At 35.9% G+C, this 14,700-nt stretch overlaps 1 protein-coding gene across 2 annotated transcripts in view; it reads right to left on the bottom strand.

The window, feature by feature from the left end:
- The window catches only part of LOC127873696 (protein similar-like), a 124,296-nt gene that overhangs the window by 15,235 nt on the left and 94,361 nt on the right, over positions 1 to 14,700 (bottom strand). For both annotated transcript variants that reach the window (XM_052417635.1, XM_052417636.1), the window contains 2 exons: positions 12,495 to 12,601; positions 6,753 to 6,897 (listed from right to left, as the gene is read on the bottom strand). In XM_052417635.1, the coding sequence (XP_052273595.1) occupies positions 6,753 to 6,897; positions 12,495 to 12,601 (252 nt within the window). The remainder of the gene's footprint in view (positions 1 to 6,752; positions 6,898 to 12,494; positions 12,602 to 14,700) is intronic.

Genomic DNA, 14,700 nt, shown 5'->3' on the forward strand with positions numbered 1-14,700 from the left:
GAAAAACCGTGAGATCATTTTTTCTGGATGATTATTGTTGTAAAAAAAACAACTATTTCTTGAACATGAACATTGGTGGATCTGATTTTCAGATTATTTTTTTGGGTTATCAGGAATTTGTGTCCATGTTTATCTCACATACTAAATAAATCCCCTTTTTATTGAACATATTATCAGGGCTCATCTAAGAACACAGTTTGCTGAACTCCACTTTTTAATGAACATATAATCAGGGCTCAACTAAGAACACAGTTTGCTGAATTCCCCTTTTTAATGAACATATTATTAGGGCTCAACTAAGAACACAGTTTGCTGAATTCCCCTTTTTAATGAACATATCAGGGCTCATCTAAGTACACAGTTTGCTGAAATCACCTTTTTAATGAACATAATCACGGCTCAGCTAAGAACACAGTTTGATGGACTCCCCTTTTTAATGAACATATCAGGCATCTGCTAAAAACACAGTTTGATGAACTCCCCTTTTAAATGGGCTCATCTAAGAACACAGTTTGATGGACTCCTCTGTTTAATGAACATATCAGGACTCATCTAAGAACACAGTTTGCTGAACTCCCCTTTTTAATGAACATATTAGGGCTCATCTTAGAACACAGTTTGCTGAACTCCCCTTTTTAATGAACATATCCGGGCTCATCTAAGAACACAGTTTGCTGAAATCCCCTTTTTAATGAGCATATCAGGGCTCAGCTAAGAACACAGAACACAGTTTAATGGACTCCCCTTTTTGCCAAACAAACGCAGGATGTGTTCTTGGATTTCACTGGACTTTGTTTTTCATGCCTTCAGTCTTTAATTCTGCCTCATATGACCTCAAATGAAATAGTTTAGAATTACCAAAAGATATCTTTGGGATAAATGTTCAGATAAAATTAATGAAGATTGGATTATAAATGTGGCCTCTAGAATGTTAACAAGGAAAATAGTGAAAACGCACAATTCATGATTTATGACCCACAAAAGGTGATGACAATAGCTCATCATGAGCACATTGAGCTCCGGAGACATACAAATACAAGAGGGCCCAAACTCAGACCCAAAGAAAATTTTTGATAAGATGTGGATTTTTTATGATCTGTTTTTTTTATCTTTCTGTAATACATGTGTTAATTTGACTTCTGGCTAATTTTTTTCTAACCATTTATGACACAGATTTTAAGTGGGAGGTGACATTATTATGAAAAATATTCTTCTCTAGTTTGGAAATTGGGAAAAGAGTGGGAAAAGATTGGCCGACTGTTTATGAATCATGAAATAAAAGTCTGAAACACATAGAATCAGGTCGTACCAGGAAAACTGCATCACCTCATGGCAGCCAGGTATTTTATCTGCAAATGTTTAAACTCTCAGCGGAAATTGATGATAATACAAAAACAAAAAATATAATTTGTTTCATGATGATAGGGTAAATGTGACTTCACAAAAGAACAAGAGATGTGTTTGTCAGAAACACAATGCCCCCTATTGCACCGCTTTGAAATAAAATTTCAATATATCATTTGGCAGGTTTAGAAATTATCTCCCTTTTAAAGCTTTTTACTTCCCTTGGATTGTTTTTTTTTACTTTTGACCTTGAATGATGACCTTGACCTTTCACCACTTAAAATGTGCAGCTCCATGAGATACACATGCATGCCAAATATCATTTTGCTATCTTCAATATTGCAAAAGTTATGGCCAATGTTAAAAGTTTTCTGACAGACGCACAGACTGACAGACAGACTGACGGACAGTTCAACTGCTATATACCACCCTACCGGGGGCATAAAAACTGCCCAACCCTTTGGCAGTAATGTTTTTAATGAACTTTTTTTGCCATTTTTGAACTACTGTGATGATGTCAATATCATTAGAGAAAAATAATCTCTTTTGGAAGTTTCATGATCATTGGGCAAATCATCTTCCAAAGTGTAATTAAGGCATTTCAAGTACTGACCTTGTTTTTGACCAAGGAATTCAGTTGAGATATCATACAGATATCATTAGTTTATCTTTTATTTTTAAAACCGATATAAAATAATTTACATGTTGATCCATCAAAATGAAGCTTAAACAAACACATGAATGCTCATATTTTGTTTCTCATATAATTGAGTTTTTATTTATTTATTGTAAAACATACATTATGGTTTTATGTTTAAAAATAATGTGCACAGTACACATTTTATGAATGAGAAGGAACTGCATGATGTTCATTGCTCATATCAATATTATCAGTATTGGAGGCAACAAAGATTGTCATACCAGCAAGTCAACGTTTCCACATGACATGTGAAAGGAAGACAAATTCAACAAAAATAAGTGAGACTGCCATGACATAATTAACTCCCTTTGAAAGCTTTTATCTACTTGGAATAAAAAAACAATCATAATTTCTTGTTCCCTCAAGGGTAGAGTGAATTTTGATCATGATTTATTTACTTTTTTAATAAGTGCTTATCCTCAACACCAAAAATTGGATAACCATACAGCACCAAACTATTGACAGGGATATTTTTAGTGAATATATAAATGTTTCAGTAAATTTTTTCTTGAAATTTGTTGTACAAAATGCTTGACCTCAATCCTGAAAGTTATAACTCAACTGGCTAGATCATTTATGAAACCGTCATTTATGGTTGGAATAACACTGAGCTACTGAGATATATGTAAATAAAACAGAACACACTATTAATATTCCATCAATTATACTTTTATAGGTGTTTATCACTGCGGCTTCATGTCTGGACTATCACTTAAATTTCCATCTAGAGGACTGGCTTCCCGCTTAAGCACAAGTCTCACTTTTGCCGGTAGAGCCCCATTCCATCCTGTTTTGCTCACGCCAGTCAACAGGCGTGAATCGGGATGATGCGTAGAAATTTTTTAACATGATCACACTATTTCCCCGTGCCGCCCCAGTTGAAGCCGGTCAACAACCCGGCAGAGTCCCAGTCAACCCTGGACTAGATATGGTTTATCCCGGTGAAGCCCCGGCACAGCCACGTTTGTCGCTGGTAATGCCCAGGTGGAGCCCTAGTATACCGTAACTCCACTAGGGCTATACCAGCATCAGATCCGGGCAGAGCAACGACAACGCCCCGGTTTAACCCCGGCCATCGCCGGTAATGACCAGACGGAGCCCTGGTGAATGCCGGTGGCGTCCCGGCAGAGCCCCAGTTTACCAATGTACTGTAGCTATACCGCGACTCTGCTGGCATTCACTGGGACTCAACCGGGGCACCACCGGCGACAACCGGGGCGTTTCCGTAGCTCTGCCGGGGTCTGTATGGTCCCGGTTGTTCCGTGCCACACCTGTCATTGCCGGTCCTTCCCGTTCATCCCGGAGGTATTAAACATTATAATACTTTCCCAGTGGAGCCCCATCTGTCCCCGGTTCATCTCAATTGTCCCCGATGGAGCCCCGGTTCATCCCGGTAGATCCCGGATCACGCATAGGGGCTCCACCGGCATCATAGTGAGACTGGGCCTTTACCTCTGCTGGGCTACATTCCACTTAGAAAGGCTACACACTGCTGACTAAGTTTCATGGGGCATGCTCTTTTGGAGCCTTGGAACTGTTAAAGAATAAGGTTCTCACTGTGCCAACAATTACACCAATCAAGTGTAAACACAATTAATCAGTTACTTATCCAGTGATTAGCTAATATTATAGACATTATATGCATTAGTATTGACTATTTAATGTGACAAAAATTATTTTGCAAAATTTCCTCAATTCAAAGTGTCTGACATATTTGATTGAATCAAGCATGTCTTGTATAAACACACAAGAATCGGGAACAGGCAGTACTGTGACATAATTTAATTTTGGTGAGTTCTACCTGTTTATACTTTGCTAGGACTGAAAAACTAGCACATCAAGATAACTGAGGAGCTGCGCCATGAGCGCATGATACGCCCGTCGTTCGCCAATGAAGTAGTAAGGTAATAAATAACCCTTTGAATCATTTTTTTACTTCAGTTTATTTGTATTTGAATACATGGTTTATTTTATAAGTACATGAGCATGGAGCGCCGTCTCCTTGACATTCATACCATATCTTTTTTTGAGTATATGTATGCATTTCTTTAGAGGATATGGAGTTGAAGTAAACCTGTTATAGATATTTTGACCAATAATAAAAGAGAAATGTAGATGGGTAAGTGGTAGTGTACAATCGGAATAGAAAAAAGCTCACCTTGTTCAATTTTTCAGGGATACAAAAAAAAAAAAAAAAAAATCCATCGAAGGATATTTGAGCTACAGTAGGACATTCAATGAAATCACGAAATTTTGACGAACAAAGTCCCATAACTCTGGAACGACAATTCAGAATTCCGTCAAAAACGAAAGGGGATCAGGGTTTATCAATATTAAGATTGTGTTAAAATTTGAAGAAAATCTGTCAAAGGATATTTGACGTAGCGTACGACATTAACAGACGGACGGACGGACGGCTACGGTAGGACATTCAATGAAATCACGAAATTTTGACGAACAAAGTCCCATAACTCTGGAACGACAATTCAGAATTCCGTCAAAAACGAAAGGGGATCAGGGTTTATCAATATTAAGATTGTGTTGAAATTTGAAAAAAATCCATCGAAGGATATTTGAGCTACAGTAGGACATTCAATGAAATCACGAAATTTTGACGAACAAAGTCCCATAACTCTGGAACGACAATTCAGAATTCCGTCAAAAACGAAAGGGGATCAGGGTTTATCAATATTAAGATTGTGTTAAAATTTGAAGAAAATCTGTCAAAGGATATTTGACGTAGCGTACGACATTAACAGACGGACGGACGGACGGACAGACGGACGCGGGGTATACCATAATACGTCCCGTCATAGACGGGCGTATAAAAATGGTCACTAAATTATATTGCAGCTGGCAGGCAATGGTATATTGACTATTCACACATTGGCAGTGAATTTAGCAACAGAAATATCACATAATGTTCTGGACAGGTTCCACCCAGGAGAAAGTATCTATCTACTCATTACAGCAGTGATGGCAGTAAACCCTTTCCTACTTAGAAGCAAAGTGAAAATGGCTATGTGCAAATAGCATAAAACCAGAACAGCCTGAGAGTAACTCGCAGTCTGTTCAGGTTTTATGCTGTTTAGTGCTCATCAGTATTTAAGGGTTGGAAATGAAGCCTTTCAAACTTGAATCTAGTAAGAAAGGTCTTTAATTTAATTTAACTTTCTGAGGGACTACAAATGCGTTAAACTATGTTTCCAAGTTGTAAAGGGTTAATTTATGACCAGTTTGTTTCTCTAAGTCGTTGCCCCCTTTATCAGCACAAAGGGACACTATACATGCTTTCTACCACCAAACTGAATCACAGTAGTCTCCCTTAACAAACTTTTTTCTGCGAGGAAAACATTTGATTTTGATAATACAAAACAGTCAAACTAATGTTGTATAAAAATGTCAAGAAACAAATAAACAAACTTATCCGTTCTAAATATTAAATAATATATATAAAGGTTTTAAACCTTTCACATTTAAAATGTGTCCTGTTGATTTATTTCATTAACCAACTAGAAAATGTGACAGAGGAGACATTTATTCCCAGAGCCTGCAGGTCATGATATGTAAAGAGATGTTACAATAAAAAGTTTCATCCTTGCCATAGCAAGTTTTGACACCATGATTTTATCACCAATGCCAATAATATTTTTCACCAGAAATGTTGTTGAGTATTCAGCTGATATGTTCCATGTTTCAATTATAGATAATACATGCATGTCAGATAATATCCGTTCAAAAAAAAAAGGTTTGATATTTTATGTTTCAATTTTCAACAATGTTAATTTTTCAAGATGGAGATATCACAAAAGTTTATCTTAAGCATTGTCCAATTAAAACTGTTTAATGAATAAACAAAATTTATTGTTCAGAATGTAATATATTTATTAACTTGTATTTTGAAATTGCATACACAACGCACGAAACTTTGTCACAACTCTAACGCTTGTTTACAAAGGTGAATGCCAATTTTCACTGTGAGCATGTAAACACGTCTAGATTGGTCAACGCCTATCTTTACATCTTGCAATGTGAAAAGTGAACATTTGCACACTTGTTAAGTCTGTAATCTATACGCATTGGAAGCAACACAATTATTTTTCGTCTTAGCCAGGAACCAATGCTACGCTTAAAGGCTGGGAACCAGGCGACTTAATGTCAGAGAAAATGTTAATTCCGGATAAAATGTCTGAGTAACAAACTAATGACTTTTGGTTAAATGTAAACATTGATTCTTATGGTGCAATAATGAAAATAGTCAACTTCATTGAATAAAGAATCTATCAAAAATGTTAATATATCATAACTGTGGGATATTTTACAGCAATTATATTAAAGTTGGTGTATATGCACTCAAGTTATTGTCTTTATATGGGTTTAGCTGATTTTGACCTTATTAGTGGGTGTGGTGAAATGACACATTTTCATTTAACAGATTTCTTTTTTTAAATTTTATTTCAGGACAACAATTGATAATAAAAATTAATAACAACAATTGATACAAATGATTTCACATAATACATGACATGCAAACAAAGAGGAAGTTAAACATGGAACACAATAAGCCGGATGTAAATTACACACAAAAGGGCTTTAATCATTAAAAGTGCAACTTCTTATTTGCTCAAAGAAAAACCACTACAGATAAGAGATTCTTTGGTTTAATTGTAATAGATGAGCAGATAATAAGGATTGCCTGTATGCATACCTGATGACATAGTTCATGCAGACGATGTACTGAGGCTTGTTGGCGGTGTTGTAGATGATGGTGGCCCTGGTTTGCAGCCACACCCAGTTCTCATTCTTGCCCATGAAGCGGTAGTACTTGCTGATGGAAGAACCCTTGGCTATCACTGAAAACAACAGAGTAAGTCACTTCTAACAACAGAAGGGTCAGTCACTACAAAAAACATTAACAGAGCTATCACTATAAACTGATCACAAAAGCTCACCTGAGGTGAGAAAAAATTGAAAAACTATCTCTACATACAACAACAATCTTTTAACTACAAACAACAACAACAAAGCCTGTCACATAAACTAGAAGCGATACAACTTACTGATTGAGAAACCCTTTAATATCATACAACAAGAGTTCAGTGGTGCAACTGTTGTTAAAGTGTCAATAGTAATATTGGAAGACTGAGTGTTTCATGTCTTCAATCTCAGGAATTTTCTCGTGATCTATGCTTGGAATATACTTGATACACTTAGGGCTGGCTCTTCCCAGGAATTGGGAAAAAAAGTCAAATAAAAGTCAGTCTTTTTACATGGAACCTTACAACAAAAACAGTAAAGGAAACAAATATCACTGGATAACTCTGAATTCATGTGCTTAAGGTGTTGTCAAAGCCACACATGCTCATCAGGCACTTTACACACAATCACTAAGCCTGGTTTTCCAAAAACAACACTTAATTATTCAGCAGCCCACAGCTAGCTCTGTCAGACAAAACTAGTTTTCATAATTTAAATATCTGACATGAAATTTAAACACTTCAATCTGTGTGTACAAAACAATAAAGACAGCTTCAGCACCCAGTCTAAAATCCAGAATTCATATCCCCCTTCAACCTGCAGCAATGCCCCCCTTCAACCTGCAGCAATGTTAAGATTAATTGCCATTTATTTATTCTTAAACTTCTTTTTATTACCTATAAACAACAGTATATGAAGACAGTTATTAATTCCCCCACATTCAGCTTTAACACATGATTGCACAATAATGCACCTGTCTGCAGTTGCATGCATTTTTTGCATGTGGATGTTTCACTCTATACTCAGCATATTTAAGCATGCTGGTTTGTTTATAAGTTGTCATATAATTTTTTGTAATTGTTTAATTACAAATTGACTTTTCATTTTGAAAAAGTATGTTTTTTTCCCTAAAATTCTGTAAATAAGAAATAGCCTTAATGTTGTTCACGGAGTCTGAATTAAAAGGGGACCTTTTCACAGATTTTGGCATGTTTTAAAGTTTGTCATTAAATGCTTTAAATTGATAAATTTAACCATTACACATTAATAGCTACTGTAAAGAGCAAGATTAAAACTAGAGCTTTGTCACAGACATGACGTATACCCCCAAGTGCTGCATTGACACAGACTATTTTGCATGCTGTCTTCACAAAACAAGAGAATCTAATTTATGGCGATTTTTAAGAATTATTATGCCATTATTATTTATGGCCATTTTGACCTTTGAACTCTTGAATTCGTTCGCATGACACGCAGTCCAATGACTGTGAACAAAATTAATGTACAGAGTCATTTTAAAATCTCACAATAAATGACAGTTATGGCCCGGACAAGCTCATTTGTGGCCATTTTTCACTTTTGAACTCCATGTGTGACCTTGACCTTGGAGTTATCGACATAATTCTTTCGCATGACACATTATCCAATAATTGTGAACAAATGTACCAAGAAATTTTAAAATCTCACAATGAATGACATAGTTATGGCCCGGACAAGATCGTTTATGGCCATTTTTGACCTTTGAACTCACAGTGTGACCTTGACCTTGGAAATATTGACGTAATTCTTTCGCCCGACACACCGTCCAATGATGATGAACAAATGTGCCAAATGATTAAAAAATCTCACAATGAATGACTAAGTTATGGCCCGGACAAGCTCATTTATGGCCATTTTTGACCTTTGAACTCAATGTGTGACCTTGACCTTGGAGATATTGACGTTATTCTTTCGCGAGACACACTGGCCAATGATGGTGAACAAATGTGCCAAATGATTTTAAAATCTCACAAGGAACAACATAGTTATGGCCTGGACAAGCTCATTTATGGCCATTTTTGACCTTTGAACTTAAAGTGTGACATTGACCTTGGAGAAACCAACGTAATTCTTTTGCGCGACACACCGTCCAATGATGGTGAACAATGTACAAAATGATTTTAATATCTCACTAATGAACGACATAGTTATTGCCCGGACAAGATCATTTATGGCCATTTTTTATCTTTGAACTCAAAGTGTGACCTTGATCTTGGAGATATCAACCTAATTCTTTCGCGTGACACACCGTCCAATGATGGTGAACAAATTTGCCAACTGATTTTAAAATCTCACAATAAATGATAAAGTTATGGCCTAGACAAGCATTTGACCTTTGAACCCCAAGTGTGGCTTTGACCTTGGAGATATTGACATACTTTTTCACACGTCACACCGTCCCATGATGGTGAACAAATGTACCAAGTTATTTTAAAATCTAACGATTAATGACATAGTAATGGTCCGGACAAATTTTTGGTTTTTAAACACACTAAGTGACCCCGTGACCTAGTTTTTGACCCGGCATGACCCATATTCAAACTTGACCAATACATCATCTAGATACAACTTGTGACCAGGTTTGGTGAAGATCGGATGAAATTTCGGATCAGACTGACCGACAGACCGACCGAAAGAGTGACTCCTATATAGCCCCCATTACCAATGGTTATGGGGGTATAATTAAAGAAAAAACAAGATATGTGTTTGTCAGAAACACTATGCCCCCTTCTGCGCCGCTTTGAAGCTATATATTTGACCTTTTACCTTGAAGGATGACCTTGACCTTTCACCACTCCAAATGTGCAGCTCCATGAGGTACACATGCATGCCAAATATGAAGTTGCTATCTTTAATATTGGAAAAGTTGGCAAAATATTAAAGTTGGAGCAAACAAACAAACAAACCAACCAAACAACCAACAGACAGACAGGGCAAAAACAATATGTCCCCCACTAAAGTATAAAATAGTCATCCTTGGGCTCACATCACTGACCCTTGGAGTTAAAGTCTAACACTTTAAGCACTCGGCCATCAATGCTCAAACAAGATTGGTGTATTTTATACTTTATATAGGCAACCTTCATTGTGTTACAAAATATAACAATAGCAACAGAACTATCCAAATCAATTCAATTCTTTTGTGTTTGTATAGCTTTATAATGTTCACGCTTTGAACTCGTCTAAGGATGCATAAAATGGATAGGGTAAATGTTCATCATAACTGTTTCCTTGCAAATATCACACCTACAACAAAAGTTTGCGAATCTTAAACATTTTTGTTCAATTTTTCAATTCCCAAAACATGAACAGGTCCCTTTAAAGTCCATAAAACAGGTCAAATACACACCACCAAGCTATTATTGTTGGCCTTGCGCTAAATAAAGGTATTTGTTTCCTAACAATATCTTTTTACTAAATAACCTTGTAAATGAGAACTGTGAAAGCACTTAAATAAGAAGGGTATAATTTTCATGCAATTTAATACTTGTATATATTTTGTGTGTCTTAAATTTGTGTCATGTCAAATTTGCATTGACCAATCATGGACAATAGTTCTGGGACAATATTCGTGTTGGGAAATAAAAGCATATGTACCCATGATCCATCCGCATGTTATCCCATTGAAAAAAGGCGCAGCTATAAATTTCTGTCAACTGGCTTGTTGGAAAGTGTAAGTAAAATAACATCAATAATAATTTAATACAAGATGAAACATTCAGTGCTTTTCAATAAAATACATCAGTTACCCTGGTTACACAAGTGAAGCCAGCACAGTGGACGCTTAACACAGCCTTGACCTCGCTCTAATAAACATGGACAATTTGTAAAACCCAAGAGCTGTTATAATGGATGTAGCTGTCATGGGACATTGCTGCTCTATGAAAAGCACATTAACTATCAGTTTTTATGTGTGACTTTTTTCCACAGTGGCTACTAATTATGCAGTTCATCATCAGGTCATCAGGCCTATGTGGTTAGTAAAAAAAATAATGTTAAATATTTAAGTGTTTCAAATTGAGCACTGGGTAAAATAATTATAAACATTAAATAACTAATAGTTTTTTTACCATAAACATCATAAAGCAAAGTGCACGATTCCTAAAAAAAATATCAGTCTCAACACAACAGTTTAAATAAAAATGTGATAAACAAATGACAGAATTGTAGTGCATTAAAACTAAAAATGAGAAATCTAAAAACACAAACACAAAGTCTAGATGGTTATAAGCATCTTAGGTAGTCAATTTGCAAGTTAAGTCGGCCCACAGTTTCTGCAATATTCTGCAGCATGTATGTCTCTAGCTTCAATTTACTTCAGAATACAACAATAGTTCTGATTCCGTATTGAACAACATGTCTTCTAGTCCTGATTCTGTATTGATCTTGTATTGTCTTGTCACTTGCTTAAATTTCAATACAATCACATAAGGAGCTGTACTGAACTGTTTCCTATGGGCAAAGACTGGTTTCGACTGGTAGCAGAGTTGGGTTGCACTATAGACAAATTTTGTGAACTATTTTCACTCAAAAGTTGTTTATCTTAAGGATTGCAACATAATGGCATTGGATGTCACCATGAAATATAAGAATTTGGTATGAAAGTGTTGAAACCAATATGAACATATTCAGAAGATGCAACAGTTTTTTAATCATTCCTAATAAAGTATAAACATTTCAAAATTCCTCACAGATCAGTTCTCAATTGAGAATAAATTTCATTTTATAAAAAAAAATATTGTGTGTTTAATCTATACATTTTAATTAAGACTGCTTATTGATTTATTTTATGCTGCCAAATCTAGGTACATTTTTCATCAAAACCTTAAACATATAAGCACAAGCCAAACTTGCCATAGTTGCTTAAGCAGATTAGTTTAAAACTAATATTATTTTGTTATATTACTTCTCATAAACTTTTGATTAAACTATTACATTCTAACACACAGGAGGGCCTTCTTGTCCCATGATAACACTCAAAGAGATCAATCTAGGTCTCAATCTCATTAAGTAATTCATTGGACATAACCACTACCAATAGGATCCTGATCTCCCTGAAGCACTCACCAGAGTTAAAAGGTATACCAATATATGAGCCGCATTGTGAGAAAACTGGGCTCAATGCATGTGTGTAAAGTGTTGCCCCACATTAGCCTGTGCAGTCCGCACAGGCTAATCAGGGATGGCACTTTCCACCTAAATTGGAATTTTGCTAAGAAGATACTTCATTTCAATGAAAAATGTCATAAAAGCTTATTCAATGACTGTTCTCATTAACATAATTCTTCAGAGATGTTTAAAGTTTCAATGCAATATCCACAGAAATGTAAAAGTAGTTTGCTAAAATAACGTTAAATGTTTAAAGCAGATCAACCTTCTGACAAACCAATGAAGTGACTCCAATATAACCCTGTGTGTGAATGCGCAGAGGAGGTGGAAGGGATACGCCCCATGTACACCTACTTAGTTGGTACCTTTAGAGTAAAACACTGAAATTTAAAGCCTTAATGGGACCAAGTAAATTGTTCAATATACCAGAAACCGAGGGTCAAAACAGGTCACCTTATTTCTATACTAGCAATGATTTCAGTTCTTAAAGTCATCTTTTGATAAAAAAAAACAACAGTAAAACAAAACTCTGTGGTCTACTTACAGTTCTGGTGGCATATGCTGACCTTTGGAGCGTCTATAGGATTGTGGAAGTGGTAGGCAGTCTTCCCCAGTACCTCGTCCGGCTCATAGCCTATCAGAGTTATTATTCTGAAATAGACAAGTCACATGATAATTATTGTTTTTAAAACCATTATTGTTAACCTCCATTTAACCAATACTGCCCTGAAAATATTTCAAACTCTAGACCTCTGGATCAGCAGTCAGATAGCATATCTTGTGGAGCATGACAGCTTGTATGTATTAATGGTACCCATGGCTATTCTGATTAGTGAGTTCAAATCAATGCTTGCAGATATTGTTTGCACCACTGGCAGGCAAGTTCCAAACATCATAACAATACAATTTAGCCCTAATGTGGGAAAACTGGGGTTATGAATAAGTATCATCCACTATTAGCCTATGCAATCCACACAGGCTTATCTGGGATAATACTTTCTGCCTTGACTGACTGTAAGTTTAAAACAGACTTCCTTTTAATTAAAAATTCAATAAAAGATCACATCAGTGTCCCTGATTAGCCTGTGCAGACTTCACAGGCTAAACAGGCACAGCAGTTAACGTACTTGTTCAGACTAATTCTACTGGTAAATAAATTATTATTTAGCTAAAATCCTATCTAAAGCAATTGCAAACAAGGGACAAAATTGTCACAAAACCAGGTTTTCATTGTGAAAAAAATCTGATAAAGGGAGACAACTCAAACTGAACTTTTGAAATGAACAAACAAAATTAACCCCCTTTGTAAGTTTGTTTTAAAATAAATATATTTTTAGTCGTGTCGACCTTGACATTGGAGATATTGACGTGATTCTTTCGTGGGACACACCGTCCCATGATGGTGAACAAATGTGCCAAATGATTTTAAAATCTCATAATGAATGACATAGTTATAGCCCAGACAAGCTCATTTATGGCTATTTTTTACCTTTGAACTCAAAGTGTGACCTTGACCTTGGAGATATTGACGTAATTTTTTCGCGTGACACACCGTCTAATGATGGTTAACAAATGTGCCAAATGATTTTAAAATCTCACAATGAACGACAAAGTTATGGCCCGGACAAGCTTGTTCCGCCCGCCCGCCAGCCCGCCAGCCAGCCAGCCCGCCCGCATTCGCCAATCTAATAACCAGTTTTTTCCTTCGGAAAACCTGGTTAATAAAAATCAATTGTTACTTATGTGAAATTCGCTTCAGAGAATGGAAACAATTATTGGAAGAAAGTAATTGAATTGATTCCTGGCCATAAACATAATTGATTGTCATCTTATAAACATAATGGAGCGCCATCTAAGCAATAGCAATTAGTTATCACTCATAACTGACATGCCAACATCCTTTCTCAGACACAGAAATGACAGACCAGCCTTGAGGAAGAACTGACTAACTAAAGAACGATCGTTGCAAAATGTGATAACATAATTATATATTTTTAAATACTGTGCATGGCTATGCTAGGTTCTGCCCTGCCCAAGGAAATTGCTTTAATATGGCATGACAGTCTGCTGCTGCCAATGTAGATTGCCATAATGCAGGAAAGTTGCCAGCGGCAAAACGCTATAAACAATTCAATTTACACAAAGTTCCAGCAGTGAACTGTGTCCTATACATAGGAATCTTTTATAATTAAATAATATCACACCAAAATCTAGACATGTTTTTGTGAGCATTCACAAGATGAAACCACTATGCCATTTCAATTTCTTGCAAAAATATCACATGTTGTTTGAGTTATAACTTAAGTTGACTTAATGTATAACCAGAAAGGTATTTTAAACATGAATCTAATTGTATTCCCATTAATAAGATTTTGTTTCTTGGACTTGGTAAATTGTATAGAACTAATAGCAAAAAACAACAGCTTCTGCTATTATATATATCAATGGTTTAAGCCAATTAATAAGAAGTTAAGAATAAGAACTTGTAAAAGCAAAAAAAAAATGCAAGTAAACAATTAAAGGTTATTACAATGTTAATATTCCCAGTGAAGAACATATTTGAACTGCATTCTGGAAAAACAGGGCTTAAAACATATGCTTAAAGTGTTGTCTTGGATTATCACAATCTAACCAGGAACGACACTTTCCGCTTGTATGGTATTATTCATTTTAAGTTAGAATCTTCTTAGCAAAAATAAAGCTTGGACTGTAAGTGTCATCCCTGATAAGCCTGTACAGACTGCGCAGGC

The sequence above is a fragment of the Dreissena polymorpha genome, chromosome 3, assembly GCF_020536995.1.
Source record: "Dreissena polymorpha isolate Duluth1 chromosome 3, UMN_Dpol_1.0, whole genome shotgun sequence".
In the NCBI taxonomy this organism is placed as follows: Eukaryota; Metazoa; Mollusca; class Bivalvia; order Myida; family Dreissenidae; genus Dreissena; species Dreissena polymorpha.